General features: G+C 42.7%; 1 protein-coding gene across 11 annotated transcripts in view; it reads left to right on the forward strand.

Annotated features, from left to right (window-relative positions):
- mapk10 (mitogen-activated protein kinase 10) overlaps positions 1 to 25512 on the forward strand; it is a 114398-nt gene that overhangs the window by 30967 nt on the left and 57919 nt on the right. For 9 of the 11 annotated variants that reach the window (XM_036936821.1, XM_036936827.1, XM_036936825.1 and 6 more), the window contains exons 2-3: positions 19220 to 19291; positions 24744 to 24913. In XM_036936821.1, coding sequence (XP_036792716.1) covers positions 19220 to 19291; positions 24744 to 24913 — 242 coding nt within the window. Of the gene's footprint in view, positions 1 to 19219; positions 19319 to 24743; positions 24914 to 25512 lie in introns of all 11 variants that reach the window. The other 2 variants (XM_036936823.1, XM_036936824.1) reach the window with 2 other exon arrangements.

The raw sequence follows: 25512 nt of genomic DNA on the forward strand, positions 1-25512 counted from the left end.
CATACGGGAGCTCATCTAGCTAGGTGATATAGGGGAGCTCATCTAGCTAGGTGAGATAAGAGAGACACTCTTGCTAGGTGATATAGGAGAGCCACTCTTGCTAGGTGATATAGGAGAGTTCCTCTAGCTAGGTGATATAGAAGAGCTCCTCTAGGTAGGTGATATAGGAGAGCTCCTCTAGCTAGGTGAAATAGGATAGCCCCTCTTGCTAGGTGATATAGGGGAGCTCCTCTTGCTAGGTGATATAGGAGAGCCCCTCTAGCTAGGTGATATAGGAGAGCCCCTCTAGCTAGGTGATATAGGAGAGTTCCTCTAGCTAGGTGATATAGGAGAGCCCCTCTAGTTAGGTGATATAGGAGAGCCCCTCTAGCTAGGTGATATAGAAGAGTTCCTCTAGCTAGGTGATATAGGGGAGCTCCTCTAGCTAGGTGATATAGAAGAGTTCCTCTAGCTAGGTGATATAGGGGAGCTCCTCTAGCTAGGTGATATAGAAGAGTTCCTCTAGCTAGGTGATATAGGAGAGTTCCTCTATCTAAGTGATATAGGAGAGTTCCTCTAGCTAGGTGATAGTGGAGAGTTCCTCTAGCTAGGTGATAGTGGAGAGTTCCTCTAGCTAGGTGATATAGGAGAGGTCCTCTAGCTAGGTGATATAGGGGAGCTCCTCTAGCTAGGTGATATAGGAGAGTTCGTCTAGCTAGGTGATATAGGAGAGCCCCTCTAGATATTTTTCATGGAGGAGTCAGGGAACATCTTTATCTCCAACTCCAGAAATCCCACTATTAAGAGAACTCCTTGAAATCTGATTGGAATAAGTTGTTATTTTTTGCTAAAGCAAATATTCTTTGTATAAAAACATATTGATGCTGGAATTAATGAGTGGATGAATGGATGAATGGATAGAGCACATTCACATTTCTAGCAGTTTTTATTCCCTCACATCAAAGCATCCCCAAGATAATATTTGAGCTTCCTTCTCTTTAATCTGAGTAATATCAGGATCGTCATGATCAAAGTATGTTTAGATAACACTGAAGCAATATTATTCTGTCATCATTAAACATTGATAAAGACTTTGGATTCCTGAGTCATCTCACCATGCACTAAATATAATATGGCCAAGCTGCAGCCTCACCTATTATAGTCAACTATTCCAAGAAGAAGTCCCTGATTGCAAAAAAATCTGTTAAATGTCTTTATCTACTATAAGCATTATCTCGAATGTGATAGCAAATTGCTGCTAAATTAATCACTCACTCAACTCCTCACTGTTGCTATACCAATGTGTTAGTACCGCACTGTTGCTATACCAATGTGTTAGTACCTCACTGTTGCTATGCCAATGTGTTAGTACCGCACTGTTGCTATACCAATGTGTTAGTACCTCACTGTTGCTATGCCAATGTGTTAGTACCTCACTGTTGCTATACCAATGTGTTAGTACCGCACTGTTGCTATGCCAATGTGTTAGTACCTCACTGTTGCTATGCCAATGTGTTAGTATCTCACTGTTGCTATGCCAATGTGTTAGTACCTCACTGTTGCTATGCCAATGTGTTAGTACCTCACTGTTGCTATACCAATGTGTTAGTACCTCACTGTTGCTATACCAATGTGTTAGTACCTCACTGTTGCTATGCCAATGTGTTAGTACCTCACTGTTGCTATACCAATGTGTTAGTACCTCACTGTTGCTATACCAATGTGTTAGTACCTCACTGTTGCTATGCCAATGTGTTAGTACCTCACTGTTGCTATATTAATGTGTTAGTACCTCACTGTTGCTATGCCAATGTGTTAGTACCTCACTGTTGCTATGCCAATGTGTTAGTACCTCACTGTTTCTATGCTAATGTGTTAGTACCTCACTGTTGCTATACCAATGTGTTAGTACCTCACTGTTGCTATGCCAAAGTGTTAGTATCTCACTGTTGCTATGCCAATGTGTTAGTACCTCACTGTTGCTATGCCAATGTGCTAGTACCTCACTGTTGCTATACCAATGTGTTAGTACCTCACTGTTGCTATGCCAATGTGTTAGTACCTCACTGTTGCTATACCAATGTGTTAGTACCTCACTGTTGCTATGCCAATGTGCTAGTACCTCACTGTTGCTATACCAATGTGTTAGTACCTCACTGTTGCTATGCCAATGTGTTAGTACCTCACTGTTGCTATACCAATGTGTTAGTACCTCACTGTTGCTATGCCAATGTGTTAGTACCTCACTGTTGCTATACCAATGTGTTAGTACCTCACTGTTGCTATGCCAATGTGTTAGTACCTCACTGTTGCTATGCCAATGTGTTAGTACCTCACTGTTGCTATGCCAATGTGTTAGTACCTCACTGTTGCTATACCAATGTGTTAGTACCTCACTGTTGCTATGCCAATGTGTTAGTACCTCACTGTTGCTATGCCAATGTGTTAGTACCTTACTGTTGCTATGCCAATGTGTTAGTACCTCACTGTTGCTATGCCAATGTGTTAGTACCTCACTGTTGCTATGCCAATGTGTTAGTACCTCACTGTTGCTATGCCAATGTGTTAGTACCTCACTGTTGCTATGCCAATGTGTTAGTACCTCACTGTTGCTATGCCAATGTGTTAGTACCTCACTGTTGCTATGCCAATGTGTTAGTACCTCACTGTTGCTATGCCAATGTGTTAGTACCTCACTGTTGCTATGCCAATGTGTTAGTACAATGTGTTAGTACCTCACTGTTGCTATGCCAATGTGTTAGTACCTCACTGTTGCTATGCCAATGTGTTAGTACCTCACTGTTGCTATGCCAATGTGTTAGTACCTCACTGTTGCTATGCCAATGTGTTAGTACCTCACTGTTGCTATGCCAATGTGTTAGTACCTCACTGTTGCTATGCCAATGTGTTAGTACCTCACTGTTGCTATGCTAATGTGTTAGTACCTCACTGTTGCTATGCCAATGTGTTAGTACCTCACTGTTGCTATGCCAATGTGTTAGTACCTCACTGTTGCTATGCCAATGTGTTAGTACCTCACTGTTGCTATGCTAATGTGTTAGTACCTCACTGTTGCTATGCCAATGTGTTAGTACCTCACTGTTGCTATGCCAATGTGTTAGTACCACACTGTTGCTATGCCAATGTGTTAGTACCACACTGTTGCTATGCCAATGTGTTAGTACCTCACTGTTGCTATGCCAATGTGTTAGTACCTCACTGTTGCTATACCAATGTGTTAGTACCACACTGTTGCTATGCCAATGTGTTAGTACCTCACTGTTGCTATGCCAATGTGTTAGTACCACACTGTTGCTATGCCAATGTGTTAGTACCACACTGTTGCTATGCCAATGTGTTAGTACCTCACTGTTGCTATGCCAATGTGTTAGTACCTCACTGTTGCTATACCAATGTGTTAGTACCTCACTGTTGCTATGCCAATGTGTTAGTACCTCACTGTTGCTATGCCAATGTGTTAGTACCTCACTGTTGCTATGCCAATGTGTTAGTACCTCACTGTTGCTATGCCAATGTGTTAGTACCTCACTGTTGCTATGCCAATGTGTTAGTACCACACTGTTGCTATGCCAATGTGTTAGTACCTCACTGTTGCTATGCCAATGTGTTAGTACCACACTGTTGCTATGCCAATGTGTTAGTACCTCACTGTTGCTATGCCAATGTGTTAGTACCTCACTGTTGCTATACCAATGTGTTAGTACAATGTGTTAGTACCTCACTGTTGCTATGCCAATGTGTTAGTACCTCACTGTTGCTATGCCAATGTGTTAGTACCTCACTGTTGCTATGCCAATGTGTTAGTACCTCACTGTTGCTATACCAATGTGTTAGTACAATGTGTTAGTACCACACTGTTGCTATGCCAATGTGTTAGTACCTCACTGTTGCTATGCCAATGTTTTAGTACCTCACTGTTGCTATGCCGATGTGTTAGTACCTCACTGTTGCTATGCCAATGTGTTAGTACCTCACTGTTGCTATACCAATGTGTTAGTACCTCACTGTTGCTATGCCAATGTGTTAGTACCTCACTGTTGCTATACCAATGTGTTAGTACAATGTGTTAGTACCACACTGTTGCTATGCCAATGTGTTAGTACCTCACTGTTGCTATGCCAATGTGTTAGTACCTCACTGTTGCTATGCCAATGTGTTAGTACCTCACTGTTGCTATGCCAATGTGTTAGTACCTCACTGTTGCTATGCCAATGTGTTAGTACCTCACTGTTGCTATACCAATGTGTTAGTACCTCACTGTTGCTATGCCAATGTGTTAGTACCTCACTGTTGCTATGCCAATGTGTTAGTACCTCACTGTTGCTATGCCAATGTGTTAGTACCTCACTGTTGCTATGCCAATGTGTTAGTACCTCACTGTTGCTATGCCAATGTGTTAGTACCTCACTGTTGCTATACCAATGTGTTAGTACCTCACTGTTGCTATACCAATGTGTTAGTACCTCACTGTTGCTATGCCAATGTGTTAGTACCTCACTGTTGCTATACCAATGTGTTAGTACCTCACTGTTGCTATGCCAATGTGTTAGTACCTTACTGTTGCTATGCCAATGTGTCAGTACCTCACTGTTGCTATACCAATGTGTTAGTACCTCACTGTTGCTATGCCAATGTGGGCCTCCAGATACTTTAATCCTCTTTTCTTTTTGTCTTTCTTTCTAGTCAGAATACGAACCAATAATGACCACTACCTGACAATGTCTCAATTCATTTGTAGCGTACACACAGATGCTTTATGTCAGTGTCATTATAATGTGACCTGTTGCAGAGACTATTAGTGATGGACATTGGAACGTAGCCAGTATATGGCCTTACATTAAGTGGAATGCTAGTGTCTGTTGTGGATATATGAACAGAGACCGTCCTTTATTAACAGAGACCTAGTAACCAGAAGAGGAGGGTGTCCATCCTTTATTAACAGAGACCTAGTAACCAGAAGAGGAGGGTGTCCTTCCTTTATTAACAGAGATCTAGTAACCAGAAGAAGAGGGTGTCCTTCCTTTATTAACAGAGATCTAGTAACCAGAAGAAGAGGGTGTCCTTCCTTTATTAACAGAGACCTAGTAACCAGAAGAGGAGGGTGTCCATCCTTTATTAACAGAGACCTAGTAACCAGAAGAAGAGGGTGTCCTTCCTTTATTAACAGAGACCTAGTAACCAGAAGAGGAGGGTGTCCTTCCTTTATTAACAGAGACCTAGTAACCAGAAGAAGAGGGTGTCCTTCCTTTATTAACAGAGACCTAGTAACCAGAAGAAGAGGGTGTCCTTCCTTTATTAACAGAGACCTAGTAACCAGAAGAAGAGGGTGTCCTTCCTTTATTAACAGAGACCTAGTAACCAGAAGAGGAGGGTGTCCTTCCTTTATTAACAGAGACCTAGTAACCAGAAGAGGAGGGTGTCCATCCTTTATTAACAGAGACCTAGTAACCAGAAGAGGAGGGTGTCCATCCTTTATTAACAGAGACCTAGTAACCAGAAGAGGAGGGTGTCCATCCTTTATTTACAGAGACCTAGTAACCAGAAGAGGAGGGTGTCCATCTTTTATTAAGGATGATTTGTCTCCAGGGGCATCGGCGACACCTCTTTCAATATAGGACTGAGCCACAGTCAAAGCTCAAGATTCTGTACGCCCCACCACTATTACAGAAACATTAATTCTGGATCCTGTCTCTGCTTCAGAGCGAGACTGTGGTGTGGTATGACCTGGGTTCAAATACTATCTAAAATCTTTCAAATGTTTTTAGTGTTTAGTTAAGTCTGCCTGGAGTGCCACATGGGCGGGGTTTGTGACTATTCTATATGTTCCATTGCGCCAGGCAAGCTTAATCAAGCCCAGATTAAGTACAGTATCTGAAATGTTTTCAAATAGTATTTGAACCCAGGTCTGAGTGTGTTATCGTCTTTGCTGAGGCGGCAGGCGAACAGCTTGTCATCCATCTTACTCAGTGATATCTGTCCCCTCCATCTACCCTTCTCTTCAGTCTTCCCTTGCTCGTCTTCTCCGCAGCCACAGTTCCTGCTTTTGTTCTACCTCTTTGCGTGTGTTCTGTTGAAACCATACATTCACTTATTCACGTATCATGTTGGCTATCAATACCTTGTATCTCTGACTGCAGATACATTTAGCAATGCTTTGTCGTAACCTATGATGCCACAGTTTTATCCAGTTCAGTGAGTGCTATAGCCGTGTCCAGGAAAGCCCAGTGGCCTAACTACCGTTTCCAGGAAGGCCCAGTGGCCTAGCTACCATGTCCAGGAAGGCCCAGTGACCTAGCTACCGTTTCCAGGAAGAAAGTGGCCTAGCTACCGTTTCCAGGAAGGCCCAGTGGCCTAGCTACCATTTCCAGGAAGGCTCAAGTGGCCTAGCTTCCTTTTCCAGGAAGGCCTAGTGGCCTAGCTACCGTTTCCAGGAAGGCCCAGTGGCCTAGCTACCGTTTCCAGGAAGGCCCAAGTGGCCTAGCTACCTTTTCCAGGAAGGCCCAGTGGCCTAGCTACTGTTTCCAGGAAGGCCCAGTGGCCTAGCTACCGTTTCCAGGAAGGTCAAGTGGTCTAGCTACCATTTCCAGGAAGGCCCAGTGGTCTAGCTACCGTTTCCAGGAAGGCCCAAGTGGTCTAGCTACCGTTTCCAGGAAGGCCCAAGTGGTCTAGCTACCGTTTCCAGGAAGGCCCAGTGGTCTAGCTACCGTTTCCAGGAAGGCCCAAGTGGTCTAGCTACCGTTTCCAGGAAGGCCCAGTGGCCTAGCTACCGTTTCCAGGAAGGCCCAGTGGTCTAGCTACCATTTCCAGGAAGGCCCAGTGGTCTAGCTACCATTTCCAGGAAGGCCCAGTGGCCTAGCTACCTTTTCCAGGAAGGCCCAGTGGTCTAGCTACCGTTTCCAGGAAGGCCCAGTGGCCTAGCTACCGTTTCCAGGAAGGCCCAGTGGCCTAGCTACCGTTTCCAGGAAGGCCCAGTGGTCTAGCTACCATTTCCAGGAAGGCCCAGTGGCCTGTATGAAATCTGAGAAATGGATAAGTATTATTTACATTGCCATAGTCTGTACACTATGTCGATGGCCACTGTAGTTAGTGTAACAGGAACACATATTTTTCATTGATTCAGGCTACCTTTATTCAAGTTATATACAGTAGATAGGTTCAAGTATCCTGTCTGAGTAACAGTCAATGATGAGAAATAGCACATTTGCAAGGTGGGACTCTCAATGACAAATTCTCAATCGGTTTAGCTTTTATCAGAACTGTGGATGATAAGAGCCCCCCCCCCCCCCTCTCTCTCTCTCTCTGTATCTATGTCTCTATCTCTCTCTCTCTCTCTCTCACTCTCTCTCTCTGTCTCTCTCTGTATCTATGTCTCTATCTCTCTCTCTCTCTCTCTCACACTCTCTCTCTCTCTGTCTCTCTCTCTCTCTCTCTCTGTCTCTCTCTGTATCTGTCTCTATCTCTCTCTCTCTCTCTCACTCTCTCTCTCTCTCTCTCTATCTCTCTATGTCTCTCTCTCTATGTATCTATGTCTCTCTCTCTCTCTCTCTCTCTCTATCTCTCTATGTCTCTCTCTCTCTATGTATCTATGTCTCTCTCTCTCTCTCTCTCTCTCTCGCTCTCTCTCTTTTACTGCCTCTTTTTTGTCTCTCTCAATCTCAGTATTTGTTTTGTATCTGTCTATGTGATTCTGGTACCAGTGAATGTCTCCCAAGACTACCTCGTACAGCATTAGTGTAAACATGATTCAGACAGAGGTGGTTGTTTGAGCTGTTTGAATTTTTCCAGTTATAGTTTTTCCCAATTGTTTACACTCTAAAACTGGCCCATGAGGCACAATGACCCAAACCTGTAACTCATTTAGTAGAACTATACACCAAATCTGCAAGACTACTGGCACATGACTTGCTTTACACTCAGACTGTACAAACATTTGGCAAAACACAACACACAATTCTCTAACTTTGGCACAACCTTCCCAACTAAAATGTATTGTGTGCAAATGAAAGGCACCACTGTTCAACAAGTTAAGATCAATTACCAATTGATCACTTTCTATCTTCAAACACTAATAATAATGTCCACTTTGCAATCTGACCTTTGGTATGGATAAAAAGGCCACAGGTGAGTGCACAGGTGAGTGCACAGGTGAGTGCACAGGTGAGTGCACAGGTGAGTGCACAGGTGAGTGCACAGGTGAGTGCACAGGTGAGTGAAAGTAAACTTGGCAGAGAGGGGTGGAAGTGGAGATGGAGGTGAGGTGGAGGTAGAGGTTGAGTTGGACCAAGAACAAGGAATTTCTGTAATCTCTGATGAAATTCAAGTGACTCTGGTGGACCATGTGGTCAACCATGATTTGACCTTTCGAGAGGCTGTTCAGAGAGTGCTGCCCAATCTAAGCCACCTCACCGTAGCATCCTTCATCCGGACGTTCCAAAATGAGAATAGGTACGTACTTCAAATCTACTACTTTTACTACTTGACAGTAGAACAACATGAAGCACAATAAAAACTGTAGATTCCAATAGGAACTGTAAGTGGAAGTAAAAGTAAATGGTTCATGTATTACTGTATGTATGAAATTGGGAGTTATATGACTTTGTAATATGTTTATCTTGCATACTGTATTACTGTAGTGTTTACTGTACTGTGTGCTATTTCGTTTTTATAGAACTGAAAGACGACCACCACGTACGTGGTGGTAGAACGCGTCTATTTACCAGACAAACAGGAAGCGGCCATTATCCAAACGGTAGTTGAAAATAATGCCATAAGACTGTGGTAAATCCAACAACAGATGATTGGAAACCCTTCCATAGTGAGCCTATCAACCACAGCCCTGCATCCTTAACAAACACCATCATCCACAACATCACAGTGAGCTTATCAACCCCAGCCCCTCATCCTTAACAAACACCATCTCCCACAACATCATAGTGAGCTTATCAACCCCAGCCCCTCATCCTTAACAAACACCATCTCCCACAACATCATAGTGAGCTTATCAACCCCAGCCCCTCATACTTAACAAACACCATCTCCCACAACATCACAGTGAGCTTATCAACCCCAGCCCCTCATCCTTAACAAACACCATCTTCCACAACATCATAGTGAGCTTATCAACCACAGCCCCTCATCCTTAACAAACACCATCTCCCACAACATCATAGTGAGCTTATCAACCACAGCCCCTCATCCTTAACAAACACCATCTCCCACAACATCACAGTGAGCTTATCAACCACAGCCCCTCATCCTTAACAAACACCATCTCCCACAACATCACAGTGAGCTTATCAACCCCAGCCCCTCATCCTTAACAAACACCATCTCCCACAACATCATAGTGAGCTTATCAACCACAGCCCCTCATCCTTAACAAACACCATCTCCCACAACATCACAGTGAGCTTATCAACCACAGCCCCTCATCCTTAACAAACACCATCTCCCACAACATCACAGTGAGCTTATCAACCCCAGCCCCTCATCCTTAACAAACACCATCTCCCACAACATCATAGTGAGATTATCAACCACAGCCCCTCATCCTTAACAAACACCATCTCCCACAACATCACAGTGAGCTTATCAACCACAGCCCCTCATCCTTAACAAACACCATCTCCCACAACATCACAGTGAGCTTATCAACCACAGCCCCTCATCCTTAACAAACACCATCTCCCACAACATCACAGTGAGCTTATCAACCACAGCCCCTCATCCTTAACAAACACCATCTCCCACAACATCATAGTGAGCTTATCAACCACAGCCCCTCATCCTTAACAAACACCATCTCCCACAACATCACAGTGAGCTTATCAACCACAGCCCCTCATCCTTAACAAACACCATCTCCCACAACATCACAGTGAGCTTATCAACCCCAGCCCCTCATCCTTAACAAACACCATCTCCCACAACATCATAGTGAGCTTATCAACCCCAGCCCCTCATCCTTAACAAACACCATCTCCCACAACATCACAGTGAGCTTATCAACCACAGCCCCTCATCCTTAACAAACACCATCTCCCACAACATCATAGTGAGCTTATCAACCACAGCCCCTCATCCTTAACAAACACCATCTCCAGATGAAGCACATCTACAGAGTCCCATTTGAAAGGAATCACCAAAGAGTGAAGGAGAAACAGTAGGAATATGTAAGTCATGTTCTATTATTCCACTCTAGAAACATTAGAGACTCATTGATGTTGCCAGTGAACTTTATTATACAGCAATTACAGTATTTACTGTCATTTCAGAGAATCATGGAGTTGGATGCCCGTCCCTCAGGAAGTCATACTCATAGATGAGGCTGGATTCAATGTAGGCGAAGACGAGGAGGAGAGGAAGGAACGTCATTGGTCAACGCGCCATCATTGAGGTACCTGGCCAGCGCGGGGGAAATGTCACCATATGCGCAGCTATGAGCCACAATGTGGTCCTCCACCGTCATGCCACCCTTGGACCATACCACACTGCCCATCTCCTTCATTCCCTGAACACCTTTACATGAGAATCTTTTTCAACCAGAGCCGACAGGTCCAGATGATACCGAGCAGCAAATGTATGTTCTAATTTGGGACATCGTGTGTTTCCATTGAAGCTGTTCAGGTCTGTTCATCTCCCACCATATTCCCCACTTCTCAACCCCTATTGAGGAGCTGTTTTTCAGCCTGGCGGTGGAAGGTGTATCGTCACAAACCCCATGAATGTTATGGCCGTTCTCCAGGCAATGGTGGCGGCTGTCAGGGGTGAATGCGTCATGCCAGAAGATATTTCCCCCGCTCTCTGGTCGAGGAGAATGTCACCTGTGATGTTGATTTAACATCTGTGGCCGGATCAAAACAACAGACATGACTGATTTTTGTTTTCGCAATGGGATTATTTGTTACTTGACTGTATTTTGACAGTTTCTTTATCTATTCTGTACAATTGATCTAACATACAGCACAGTAGTACAAATACGCCTATTTTTCTTCATTTGCATATGCAAAATACATTTACTGTATGTCTGCATTTGTACTGTATTTGTGCTTACAGTCTGCTGTTTGACATGCATTGAGTCAAGTTGAAATATAAAACTAACATTTTTGAATTTGTGTTCCTGTTCCTGTTCCTGTTCCTGTTCCTGTTTGAGTACACGCAAACAATATACAGTATATCAACAAAATCTTAGTCTTTACACTGAAATAGGTTCTCATAGTAGTGTTTTGAATATGTCACATTAGTGTGTTCTCGGTTGTCAGTAAGTTAGATTCATTTGATGTGCGTCTCATTTGTGTTTCATTTTGAGCAGGGAGTACATGATTTTTATTGCTGTGTTTAATTTTGCCAGATGTCTGGGGTTTGGGGAAATTGGCCAACTGTTTTGTGTTTAGAGTTTTGAATACCTTCAAATCAAATTGTATTGGTCACACACGCGTGTTTAGCAGATGTTATTGCGGGTGTAGCGAAATGCTTGTGTTTCTAGCTGCAACAGTGCAGTAATATCTAACAAGTAAAATCTAACAATTTCATTCACAACAATACACACAGATCTAAGTAAAGGAATGGAATTAAAATATTTGGACGAGCGAAGTCAGCGTGGCATAGACTAAGAGACTGTAGAATAGGATAGGATACAGTATATACAGTATATAATAATGAGATGAGTTTTAGTAAACGTGTTTAACAATTTGGGAATAACTCGTAATATTGAAGTGGGGAAAACACTAGCTATCGTAAGTGGCTGTCATATCGTAAGTGGCTGTCATTGTGACTATCGTAAGTGACTGTCATTGTGACTGTCATTGTGACTATCGTAAGTGACTGTCATTGTGACTATCGTAAGTGACTGTCATTGTGACTGTCATTGTGACTGTCATTGTGACTATCGTAAGTGACTGTCATTGTGACTATCGTAAGTGGCTGCCATTGTGACTATCGTAAGTGACTGTCATTGTGACTGTCATTGTGACTGTCATTGTGATTGTCACTGTGACTGCCATTGTGACTGTCATTGTGACTACCATTGTGACAGTCATTGTGACTACCATTGTGACAGTCATTGTGACTGTCATTGTGACTACCATTGTGACTGTCATTGTGACTGCCATTGTGACTGTCATTGTGACTACCATTGTGACAGTCATTGTGACTGTCATTGTGACTACCATTGTGACAGTCATTGTGACTGTCATTGTGACTACCATTGTGACTGTCATTGTGACTGCCATTGTGACTACCATTGTGACTGTCATTGTGACTACCATTGTGATAGTCATTGTGACTGTCATTGTGACTGCCATTGTGACAGTCATTGTGACTGTCATTGTGACTGTCATTGTGACTACCATTGTGATAGTCATTGTGACTGTCATTGTGACTACCATTGTGACAGTCATTGTGACTGTCATTGTGACTACCATTGTGACTGTCATTGTGACTGCCATTGTGACTACCATTGTGACTGTCATTGTGACTACCATTGTGATAGTCATTGTGACTGCCATTGTGACTACCATTGTGACTGTCATTGTGACTACCATTGTGATAGTCATTGTGACTGTCATTGTGACTGTCATTGTGACTGCCATTGTGACTGTCATTGTGACTGTCATTGTGACTGTCATTGTGACTACCATTGTGATAGTCATTGTGACTGTCATTGTGACTGCCATTGTGACTGCCATTGTGACTGTCATTGTGACTACCATTGTGATAGTCATTGTGACTGCCATTGTGACTGACATTGTGACTGTCATTGTGACTACCATTGTGACAGTCATTGTGACTACCATTGTGACAGTCATTGTGACAGTCATTGTGACTACCATTGTGACTGTCATTGTGACTACCATTGTGACTGTCATTGTGACAGTCATTGTGACTTCCATTGTGACTGTCATTGTGACTGCCATTGTGATTGCCATTGTGACTACCATTGTGACTGTCATTGTGACTGCCATTGTGACTACCATTGTGACAGTCATTGTGACTACCATTGTGACAGTCATTGTGACTACCATTGTGACAGTCATTGTGACTACCATTGTGACAGTCATTGTGACTACCATTGTGACAGTCATTGTGACTACTATTGTGACTGTCATTGTGACTGTCATTGTGACTACCATTGTGACTGTCATTGTGACTGTCATTGTGAATACCATTGTGACAGTCATTGCCATCAGTTTTAATTTCCTATGTCTACAGATGGCTGTGATTTTGCATCTGGAGATCTACCTGCGCTGCGGTATGTCAATGTCAATGTTGACCTAGATCAAAAACAAATACTGTTGGGTGATAATAGGATGCCAGGTTAAATACACTGTTTGGACATGTTAATTCCTCTCATTCAGGCAATGTGCCATTTCTAACCCACTGCACGTTGTGAAATGGCTTGTGTGCTCTGTGTCACATCTACAACAACAATAGTAAAGTCGTCCTCCCCACACCTGAACACAGATATCCAGTGTCCAAAGCACAGGAATTCAGAGCATTGTATTGTATTGTATTATATTGTGTTGTATTGTATTGTGTTGTATTGTATTGTGTTGTGTTGTGTTATATTGTGTTGTATTGTATTGTGTTGTGTTGTGTTATATTGTGTTGTGTTATATTGTGTTGTGTTATATTGTGTTGTGTTATATTGTGTTGTATTATATTGTGTTGTATTGTATTGTGTTGTGTTGTGTTATATTGTGTTGTATTGTATTGTGTTGTGTTGTGTTATATTGTGTTGTATTGTATTGTGTTGTGTTGTGTTATATTGTGTTGTATTGTATTGTGTTGTGTTGTGTTATATTGTGTTGTATTGTATTGTGTTGTGTTGTGTTATATTGTGTTGTATTGTATTGTGTTGTATCATATTGTGTTGTGTTGTGTTATATTGTATTGTATTGTATGTTGTATGTTGTGTTGTATTGTATTGTGTTGTATCATATTGTGTTGTGTTGTGTTGTAGTGTGTTGTATTGTATTATATTGTGTTGTATTGTGTTGTATTATATTGTGTTGTGTTATATTGTGTTGTGTTATATTGTGTTGTGTTATATTGTGTTGTGTTATATTGTGTTGTATTATATTGTGTTGTATTATATTGTGTTGTGTTATATTGTGTTGTGTTGTATTGTGTTGTGTTGTGTTATATTGTGTTGTGTTATATTGTGTTGTGTTATATTGTGTTGTGTTATATTGTGTTGTGTTATATTGTGTTGTATTATATTGTGTTGTATTGTGTTGTATTATATTGTGTTGTGTTATATTGTGTTGTGTTGTATTGTGTTGTGTTGTGTTGTGTTATATTGTGTTGTGTTATATTGTGTTGTGTTATATTGTGTTGTGTTAAATTGTGTTGTGTTATATTGTGTTGTGTTATACTGTGTTGTGTTATACTGTGTTGTAATGTATTATATAGTATTGTGTTGTGTTATATTGTGTTGTGTTATATTGTGTTGTATTATATTGTGTTGTGTTATATTGTGTTGTGTTATATTGTGTTGTGTTATATTGTGTTGTGTTATATTGTGTTGTGTTATATTGTGTTGTGTTATATTGTGTTGTGTTATATTGTGTTGTATTATATTGTGTTGTGTTATATTGTGTTGTATTATATTGTGTTGTGTTATATTGTGTTGTGTTATATTGTGTTGTGTTATATTGTGTTGTGTTATATTGTGTTGTGTTATACTGTGTTGTAATGTACTTCATGGAACAATACTTGCCCAGGAAAACCGTTTCATTACTTGTGATTCATAGATATAGAATGACTCTCTTTGCGTAATCTATTCATTCATAAATGTCATCCCATTTCCATGGTGTGACTCCTGCTGAAAGAACATGGCTTTCAGGGGCTGACCCAGATACTGTATAGGAGGGACAGAGACATGGTCATCTCTTTCTCACTGTATAAGAGAGACAGAGTCATGGGAGAGTCATCCCTTTCTCATCCCTTAATTCTTACCTCGCCTCCCTTCTCCTATCCCTCCCACTCCCCATCTCCCTTACCCTTACCCTCTCCCTAACAATCCCCTCTCTCTCTCCCCCTCCCACTATCCCAACTCCCTCCTCTCTCTCCCCCTCCCACTATCCCAACTCCCCCTCTCTCTTCCCCTCCCACTATCCCAACTCCCCCTCTCTCTTCCCCTCCCCCTATCACTCCCTCCTCTCTCTTCCCCTCCCACTATCCCAACTCCCCCTCTCTCTTTCCCTCCCACTATCCCAACTCCCTCCTCTCTCTTCCCCTCCCACTATCCCAACTCCCCCTCTCTCTTCCCCTCCCACTATCCCAACTCCCCCTCTCTCTTCCCCTTTCACTATTGAGAATGACAACCCTCACTATTGAGAATGACAACCCTCACTATTGAGAATGACACTGAGTAATATTCGAGCATCTTCCATTTTTTAATTGGTTGGTGCTGTCTGAATGTTTCATAATGTCTGAAATATAAATAACTTTTTCTGGAATAGTTTTCTGAATGTATATAAAAATAAAAAAAAGTCTTACGCTGTCTGCTTGTATTCCAAATGGTACCCTATTCCCTATCTGGTGCACTACTTTAGACTAGGGCCCATGGGACTCTGGTCAAAAGTAGTGCACTATGTAGGGAATAGGGTGCCATTTGGGACTTAGTTCTTGGTTTCCGCACAGGGGGTGAGGTGGGGGAGACAAATACGCCTACAGCATATACCAGGAAGCAGTCAACATATTAGCATATTGTCTGACTCCTGAATGTCACCATCTAGCTATTCTTAGAAGGCTTTTTCTTCCGAAGAGGAACCCTTTGTATTACATGAAATGCATTTGAATCCCACTGCACTCCACTGTGGATTAAAAAACTATACCCATCAAACTGTATCTCATCAGGCCCTCAAACTGTATTTCATCAGGCCCTCAAACTGTATTTCATCAGGCCCTCAAACTGTATCTCATCAGGCCCTCAAACTGTATTTCATCAGGCCCTCAAACTGTATCTCATCAGGCCCTCAAACTGTATTTCATCAGGCCCTCAAACTGTATCTCATCAGGCCCTCAAACTGTATCTCATCAGGCCCTCAAACTGTATTTCATCAGGCCCTCAGACTGTATCTCATCAGGCCCTCAGACTGTATTTCATCAGGCCCTCAAACTGTATTTCATCAGGCCCTCAGACTGTATTTCATCAGGCCCTCAGACTGTATCTCATCAGGCCCTCAAACTGTATTTCATCAGGCCCTCAGACTGTATCTCATCAGGCCCTCAAACTGTATCTCATCAGGCCCTCAGACTGTATTTCATCAGGCCCCCAGACTGTATCTCATCAGGCCCTCAAACTGTATTTCATCAGGCCCTCAGACTGTATTTCATCAGGCCCTCAGACTGTATTTCATCAGGCCCTCAGACTGTATCTCATCAGGCCCTCAGACTGTATTTCATCAGGCCCTCAAACTGTATCTCATCAGGCCCTCAAACTGTATTTCATCAGGCCCTCAAACTGTATCTCATCAGGCCCTCAAACTGTATTTCATCAGGCCCTCAAACTGTATCTCATCAGGCCCTCAAACTGTATTTCATCAGGCCCTCAAACTGTATTTCATCAGGCCCTCAAACTGTATTTCATCAGGCCCTCAAACTGTATTTCATCAGGCCCTCAAACTGTATTTCATCAGGCCCTCAAACTGTATCTCATCAGGCCCTCAAACTGTATCTCATCAGGCCCTCAAACTGTATCTCATCAGGCCCTCAAACTGTATTTCATCAGGCCCTCAAACTGTATCTCATCAGGCCCTCAAACTGTATTTCATCAGGCCCTCAAACTGTATCTCATCAGGCCCTCAAACTGTATTTCATCAGGCCCTCAAACTGTATTTCATCAGGCCCTCAGACTGTATCTCATCAGGCCCTCAAACTGTATTTCATCAGGCCCTCAAACTGTATTTCATCAGGCCCTCAAACTGTATTTCATCAGGCCCTCAAACTGTATCTCATCAGGCCCTCAAACTGTATTTCATCAGGCCCTCAAACTGTATTTCATCAGGCCCTCAGACTGTATCTCATCAGGCCCTCAAACTGTATTTCATCAGGCCCTCAAACTGTATTTCATCAGGCCCTCAAACTGTATTTCATCAGGCCCTCAAACTGTATTTCATCAGGCCCTCAGACTGTATTTCATCAGGCCCTCAAACTGTATCTCATCAGGCCCTCAAACTGTATTTCATCAGGCCCTCAAACTGTATTTCATCAGGCCCTCAAACTGTATTTCATCAGGCCCTCAAACTGTATCTCATCAGGCCCTCAAACTGTATCTCATCAGGCCCTCAAACTGTATTTCATCAGGCCCTCAAACTGTATTTCATCAGGCCCTCAAACTGTATCTCATCAGGCCCTCAAACTGTATTTCATCAGGCCCTCAAACTGTATCTCATCAGGCCCTCAAACTGTATCTCATCAGGCCCTCAAACTGTATCTCATCAGGCCCTCAAACTGTATCTCATCAGGCCCTCAAACTGTATTTCATCAGGCCCTCAAACTGTATTTCATCAGGCCCTCAAACTGTATCTCATCAGGCCCTCAAACTGTATCTCATCAGGCCCTCAAACTGTATTTCATCAGGCCCTCAAACTGTATCTCATCAGGCCCTCAGACTGTATTTCATCAGGCCCTCAAACTGTATTTCATCAGGCCCTCAGACTGTATTTCATCAGGCCATCTCAGATTGTTTTCTGACTGCTCATGTCTCCTGTACAGTAGTCGTGATCCATTATACTAGATTAAGATATAGGAGTGATCCAGACATTTCTTCATTTTTTTTGTTGTCTTGCTGCCAGACATCAAATTGTACTCTTGAGAGCCCTAGAACTGCTGGGGCCAAGTCTTTCTGTCTAAATATTTGTATACTGTGCATTGTCTTTATTTCTGAAGAGTTCCTACAATATATTTCAGTACTCGGCATCTGAGCCGGAGCTCATCTCATATGTATTCAGATCTTAAGTTATGTATTTACCACAGTGTGAAATATTGAACCTGTCTGTTTTTGAGTGTAGTACTGCTGCACTTTATTTTCATTGCCCATTGGTGGAGGTAGTGAGGTAGTGGGTTGGGACAAGGACAGGTCTGGAGCTGCTTGGCTTTCTGTTACAGTTTTCTTCTGGTAAAGCGGGGTTATCTTTAGACATCTTTAATAAAAGATGAAAAATGAACAATATACAAAACAAGAACCGTGAAAAACTGAAACAGCCCTATCTGGTGCAACAAAGACAGAGACAGGAAACAATCACCCACGAAATACCTAAAGAATATGGCTGCCTAAATATGGTTCCCAATCAGAGACAACGATAAACACCTGCCTCTGATTGAGAACCACTCCAGGCAACCATAGACTTTCCTAGACTACTTCACTAACCACAATCCCATTACCTACAAAAAAACCCTAGACAAAACACACCACATAAATACCCATGTCACACCCTGGCCTGACCAAAATAATAAAGAAAACACAAAATACTAAGGCCAGGGCGTGACACTTTCTTGGGGGTCTGATGGTCTGTTAAAGGGTTCATTGTGGTGATCAATCAATGGATGTTCACAAACCTCAGGGACTGAGGTGTAAGCTACGTCAGTCAGTCAATTAGGAAGTTTTTGAGGTCATCTTGGGCGTAGCTGTAGTCTTGACTTTTTTGGAAGGCTCAGTATCTACAATACGACCCAGACAAGCTCCACCACATTCCCACAGAAACCTTTGGTAGCAACCACTATCTGATCTCTAACCTCTGACCTCTGGACTCAAACCTCTGACCTCTAGCCTCTAAACTCTAACCTATCTATAGTAGATGGCTGTACAGCTAAAACAGATCTGTGACCAGCGGTCTAAATATTCAGTCTCTGGACTGGCTATCCTCTCCCTTGCAACCTCTGTTCCAGGTTCTTGCTGTAAGGATGTGTTCTCAGACAACCTACCCAGTAGTGAATAAAGAAATAAACCTCCAATCTCCATCCTCTAACCTCTAGCCTCCATTCTCTAGAGAGCTAGCCCTATAAACTCTAACTTCTCATTTCTAGACTCTAATGTCTAACCTCTAGCCTCTAAACTCTAGCCTCTCAACTCTAGCCTCTCAACTCTAGCCTCTAGAGAGCTAGCCCTATAACCTCTAACTTCTAATTTCTAGACTCTAACCTCTAATTTCTAACCTCTCATTTCTAGCCTCTAAACTCTAGCCTCTTCCCTCTCTCTGTTTGTGTCTTGCAGGTATTTATGAGGAGGGATTTCTTCTATTACTGCAGTGAACCTGTCCTGGATGTGAAAATAGCCTTTTGTCAGGTGTGTGTTCCTTACAGGTAAACTAAGGTACAGTATTCATACACTTCCATTTCCCCTTCATTAGCTCTGTCTGTTCTGTGTCTAAGATGAAGACCGTTTTGGTAGCCTGCCCCAAGCCTGTACTTTATGTGTCGTAGCTTGTCCGGGTTGGGCTCAATTCCATTTCAATTTAATCAATTCAGGAAGTAAACTGCCATTCCAATTCCAAATGTCTTCTTAAATTGACTGAATTTAAATGGAAATGACCCCAACCCTGAGTTAGGTACAGCATTTACAGAATGGGACAAGGCTTCCTCAATGATGCTAGTGAATACAAACCAGCTAAGTGAACGACAGAAACGAAAATGCACATGATTGATACTGATTACCGGATTAACTACGTATACTTGTGATTCTAACCTGTGGCGTCAATTGCTTCCAGCTGTGTGAAATACTAATCATATTGGCCCTTTGGTAAACATAATACACCTCACAGTGTTTTTGTTTTTATTGGCCTAATTGTTTACTGCATCACTCCCTGATCACGAAAATATAAAGGAAATATAAATTAGATAATCTATAATTAGAGCTAAGATGCTCCAGTCTATTATAGGGAAGAATGGAAGAATGGATAGTTGGATGGCAGGATGGATGGATGGAAGGAAGGAAGGAAGGAAGGAAGGAAGGAAGGAAGGAAGGAAGGAAGGAAGGAAGGAAGGAAGGATGGATGGAAGGAAGGAAAGAAGAATGGATAGTTGGATGGCAGGATGGAAGGAAGGATGGAAGGAAGAATGGAAGGAAGGAAGGAAGGAAGGATCAAATCAAATGTATTTATAAAGCCCTTCTTACATCAGCTGATATCTCAAAGTGCTGTACAGAAACCCAGCCTAAAACCCCAAACAGCAAGCAATGCAGGTGTAGAAACACAGTGGCTAGGAAAAACTCCCTAGAAAGGCCAGAACCTAGGAAGAAACCTAGAGAGGAACCAGGCTATGAGGGGTGGCCAGTCCTCTTCTGGCTGTGCCGGGTGGAGATTATAACAGAACATGGCCAAGATGTTCAAATGTTCATAAATGACCAGCAGGGTCAAATAATAATATTCACAGTGGTTGTCGAGGGTGCAACAGGTCAGCACCTCAGGAGTAAATGTCAGTTGGCTTTTCATAGCCGATCATTCAGAGTATCCCTACCGCTCCTGCTGTCTCTAGAGAGTTGAAAACAGCAGGTCTGGGACAGGTAGCACGTCCGGTGAACAGGTCAGGGTTCCATAGCCGCAGGCAGAACAGTTGAAACTGGAGCAGCAGTACGGCCAGGTGGACTGGGGACAACAAGGAATCATCAGGTCAGGTAGTCCTGAGGCATGGTCCTAGGGCTCAGGTCCTCCTCCGAGAGAGAGAGAGAATTAGAGAGAGCATACATAAATTCACACAGGACACCGGATAGGACAGGAGAAGTACTCCAGATATAACAAATTGACCCTAGCCCCCCGACACATAAACTACTGCAGCATAAATACTGGAGGCTGAGACAGGAGGGGTCAGGAGACACTGTGGCCCCATCCGACGATACCCCCGGACAAGGTCAACCAGGCAGGATATAACCCCAGGATATAACCATAGGATGGATGGATGGAAGGATGGATGGATGGATGGATGGATGGATGGATGGATGGAAGGAAGGAAGGAAGGAAGGAAGGAAGGAAGGAAGGAAGGAAGGAAGGATGGATGGATGGATGGAAGGATGGATGGATGGATGGATGGATGGATGGATGGATGGATGGATGGATGGATGGAAGTGGATGGATGGATGGATGGATGGAAGTGGATGGATGGATGGAAGTGGATGGAAGTGGATGGAATGATGGATGGATGGAAGTGGATGGATGGATGGAAGTGGATGGAATGATGGATGGATGGAAGTGGATGGATGGATGGATGGAAGTGGATGGATGGAAGTGGATGGATGGATGGATGGAAGTGGATGGATGGATGGATGGATGGAAGTGGATGGAATGATGGATGGATGGAAGTGGATGGATGGATGGAAGTGGATGGATGGATGGATGGAAGTGGATGGATGGATGGAAGTGGATGGATGGATGGATGGATGGAAGTGGATGGATGAGTGGATGGATGGAAGTGGATGGAATGATGGATGGATGGAAGTGGATGGGTGGATGGATGGATGGAAGGATGGATGGATGGAAGTGGATGGATGGATGGAAGTGGATGGATGGATGGATGGAAGTGGATGGAAGGATGGATGGAAGTGGATGGAAGTGGATGGATGGATGGATGGATGGATGGAAGTGGATGGATGGAAGTGGATGGATGGATGGATGGATGGATGGAAGTGGATGGATGGAAGTGGATGGATGGATGGATGGATGGATGGATGGAAGTGGATGGATGGATGGAAGTGGATGGATGGATGGATGGATGGAAGGATGGATGGATGGAAGGATGGATTGAAGTGGATGGATGGATTGATGGATGGAAGTGGATGGATGGATGGATGGATGGAAGTGGATGGATGGATGGATGGATGGATGGATGGAAGTGGATGGATGGAAATGGATGGATGGATGGATGGAAGGATGGAAGTGGATGGATGTACAGTGCCTTCAGAATGTATTCATTCCCCTTAACCTATGTTGTTATGTTACGTATGTTGAATTCAAAATTAATTAAATTGATTTGTTTTCTCACCCATCTACACACAATACCTCATAATGACAAAGTGAAAACATGTTTTTAGAAATGTTTGCAAATACATTGAAAATGAAATACAGAAATATCACATTAACATAAGTATTCACACCCCTCCGTCAGTACATGTTAGAATCACCTTTGGCATCAATTACAGCTGCGAGTCTTTCTGGGTAAGTCTCTTAGAGCGTTGCACACCTGGATGGAACAATATTTGCTTATTATTAATACAAAACAAAAAATTAAATCCCTGTCAAGTTGGTTGTTGATCATTGACAGCCATTTTTCAAGTCTAGCCATAGATTTTCAAGCCAATTTAAGTCAAAACTGTAACTACGCCACTCAGGAACATTCAATGTCGTCTTGGTAAGCGACTCCAATGTAGATTTGGCCTTGTGTTTTAGGTTATTGTCCTGTTGAAAGGTGAATTCATCTCCCAGTTTCTGGTAGAAAGCAGACTGGACCATCTTTTCCTCTAGGGTATTGCCTGTGCTTAGCTCCATTCCATTTATTTTTTATCTAGAAAAACTCCCCAGTCCATAACAAATACAAGCATACCCATAACATGATGCAGCCACCAGTATAATTGAAAATATGAAGAGTGGTACTCAGAAATGTGTTGTATTTGCCCCAAAAATAACACTTTGTATTCAGGACAAAATGTGAATTGCTTTGTCAAATGTTTTGCAGTTTTACTTTATTGCCTTGTTGCAAACAGGATGCAGATTTTGGAATATTTTTATTCTGTACAGGCTTCCTTCTTTTCGCTCTGTCAATTAGGTTATTATTGTGGAGTAACTACAATGTTGTTGATCCATCCTCAGTTTTCTCCTATCACAGCCATTAAACTCTGGAACTGTTTTAAAGACACAATTGGCCTTATGGTGAAATCCCTGAATGGTTTCCTTCCTCTCCGGCAACTGAGTTAGGAAGAACACCTGTATATTTGTAGTGACTGGGTGTATTGATACACCATCCAAAGTGTGATTAATAACCTCACCATGCTCAAAGGGATATTTAATGTCTGCATTTTTTTTTACCCATCTGCCAGGTGCCCTTCTTTGTGAGGCATTGGAAAACCTCCCTGGTCCTTGTGGTTGATTCTGTGTTTGAAATTCACTGCTCGACTGAAGGACCTTACAATTATTTGTATGTATTGGGTATAGAGATGAGGTAGTCATTTAAGATCATGTTAAACACTATTATTGCACACAGAGAGAGTCCATGCAACTTATGATGTGACTTGTTAAGCAAATGTTTACTCCTGAAGTTATTTAGGCTTGCCGTGACAAAGAGGTTGAATACTTATTCACGCAAGACATTTCCGCTTTTAATTTGATTAATTCCAAAACATTTCTAAAAACATAATTCCACTTTGACATTATGGGGTATTGTGTATAGTAGGCCAGTGACACAACAGCTTAATATAATCCATTTTAAATGCAGGCTGTAACACAACAACATGTGGAAAAAGTCAAGAGGTGTGAATACTTTCTGAAGCCTCTGTTATCTGTCTTTAATAAACGTTGTCTTGAACCGCCCCACTAAATTCAATAAACGATTTACTGCAAATCTGTGTTAGTTATGATCAAATGACCTTTGTCTGTTTAATTGTCAGTCGGCTGTTGAAAAGCAAACCTCTTGATAGAACTGGACAGTCTAGAGCAGGGCTCTTCAACCTCCAGGAACAGGCTCTGGTCTGGACTGACTGCAGATCTCTCCAGGAGGAACAGGCTCTGGTCTGGACTGACTGCAGATCTCTCCAGGAGGAACAGGCTTTGGTCTGGACTGACTGTAGATCTCTCCAGGAGGAACAGGTTCTGGTCTGGACTAACTGCAAATCTCTCCAGGAGGAACAGGCTCTGGTCTGGACTGACTGCAGATCAAGAGCAATTTTTATTTAACCCTTTTTTTAACTAGGTAAATGACGGCCTAGGAACAGTGGGTTAACTGGCCTAGGAACAGTGGGACAGTGGGTTAACTGGTCTAGGAACAGTGGGTTAACTGGTCTAGGAACAGTGGGTTAACTGGTCTAGGAACAGTGGGTTAACTGCCTTGTTCAGGGGGGCAGAACGACAGATTTTTACCTCGTCAGCTCGGGGATTCGTTGTAGCAACCTTTCGGTTATTGGCCCAACGCTCCAACCACTATGCTACCTGCTGCCCCTTGGCAATGCCAAGGTTGTGGGTTCAATTCTCTCAGGGATCACATGGAGGTTTAATCCAGACCTACACGGTAGTGTGATAGTCTACTTACCAAATGGCACCCTACTCCCTATATTATACACTACATGCCGTAGATAATAGGGGGTAATTTGAGACAGTACTATGTTGCATCCCTGTCCTGCCCGGTTTCTGTCTCCCTGTTAGTTCTGGATAGGCGATACGTCCCCACTCTCCCCACTCGTCCCTTTGTCCACAGAATACCGAACGGGCATGTTTTGTTTCTATAGTCTTCTGTAAACTGTCGTTAAGAAAACTCAAGAGTGAAGGAAGTGGAATGAATCAAAAATATCTTATTATGAAATTTGGAAATTAGACATTCCAGCAACAGCGGACACAGAATATGTGATGTACGTCTTCATTTTGTAGGCATATTGTACTGTAGTCAACATGCATTGTTAATGGGACTAGTTCTAAATGGTATTTTAAAGGAATAAAATGAACAAAGAACTTTTAGCAATGCAGCTGGCGTTTTAGAGCCAGTCGCAGAGGTGAAAGTGACATCACTGACCTGTTTTGTTTTGTTTTGTTTGTCCACTGCAGGGTTTTGGTAAACAAGTGGATGTGTCATATATCGTCAAACACTACAACATGTCTAAAAGCAAAGTGGACAACCAGTTCTACAGCGTGGAAGTAGGAGATTCCACCTTCACAGTTCTCAAACGCTACCAGAATCTAAAACCCATCGGTTCTGGAGCTCAGGGAATCGTCTGGTGAGTTGTGAAACACTTACACTCGTTATATTGTTGTGAAGGAAAATAAATGAACTGTTGAATGTATTATTTGGTTTCAGTATGATGGCAGTGTGCAGATATGGATTGTTTATAGTGAAATGAATTAAATGTTAAAGAGATTAATTCCAATGCATAACGTCATATTTGGTTTCGGTATAATGTGCTGATATTGACTGGTTTGATTGACTTGTGAGGTCTTAGTATAAAAAATATTTTACTGGGCGGTATCAGTGATTGACACTTTGTGGAAATCCTGGCAGTTTTTAAGAATACCAAATTGGGTCGATTAGTCTAGAAAGAACCTGGTTTGGTCATGATGAGCTCTCTGATACATTCTGAAGCTCAGTAGGAACCAGGAAGTCATTAACATTCGCCTCACGGCAGCTCTGTCAGCGGCTCAGGAATGAAAAGACTGTGCTCTTCCTTGGAAAAAGGGGAGCTCAATGGAGATTTCCATTCCAACACTTTGTCAACGTCATTCTGCCTTGGTCCGTCTGTCTTTCCCCTGGAATCAGGCAAGAGAGGGGATCTGTGCTTCTTTGAGAAGGGTCTGACTAGCCTTGTTCTATACCCGAGGG

This window comes from Oncorhynchus mykiss, chromosome 12 (genome assembly GCF_013265735.2).
Source record: "Oncorhynchus mykiss isolate Arlee chromosome 12, USDA_OmykA_1.1, whole genome shotgun sequence".
Taxonomy (NCBI): domain Eukaryota; kingdom Metazoa; phylum Chordata; class Actinopteri; order Salmoniformes; family Salmonidae; genus Oncorhynchus; species Oncorhynchus mykiss.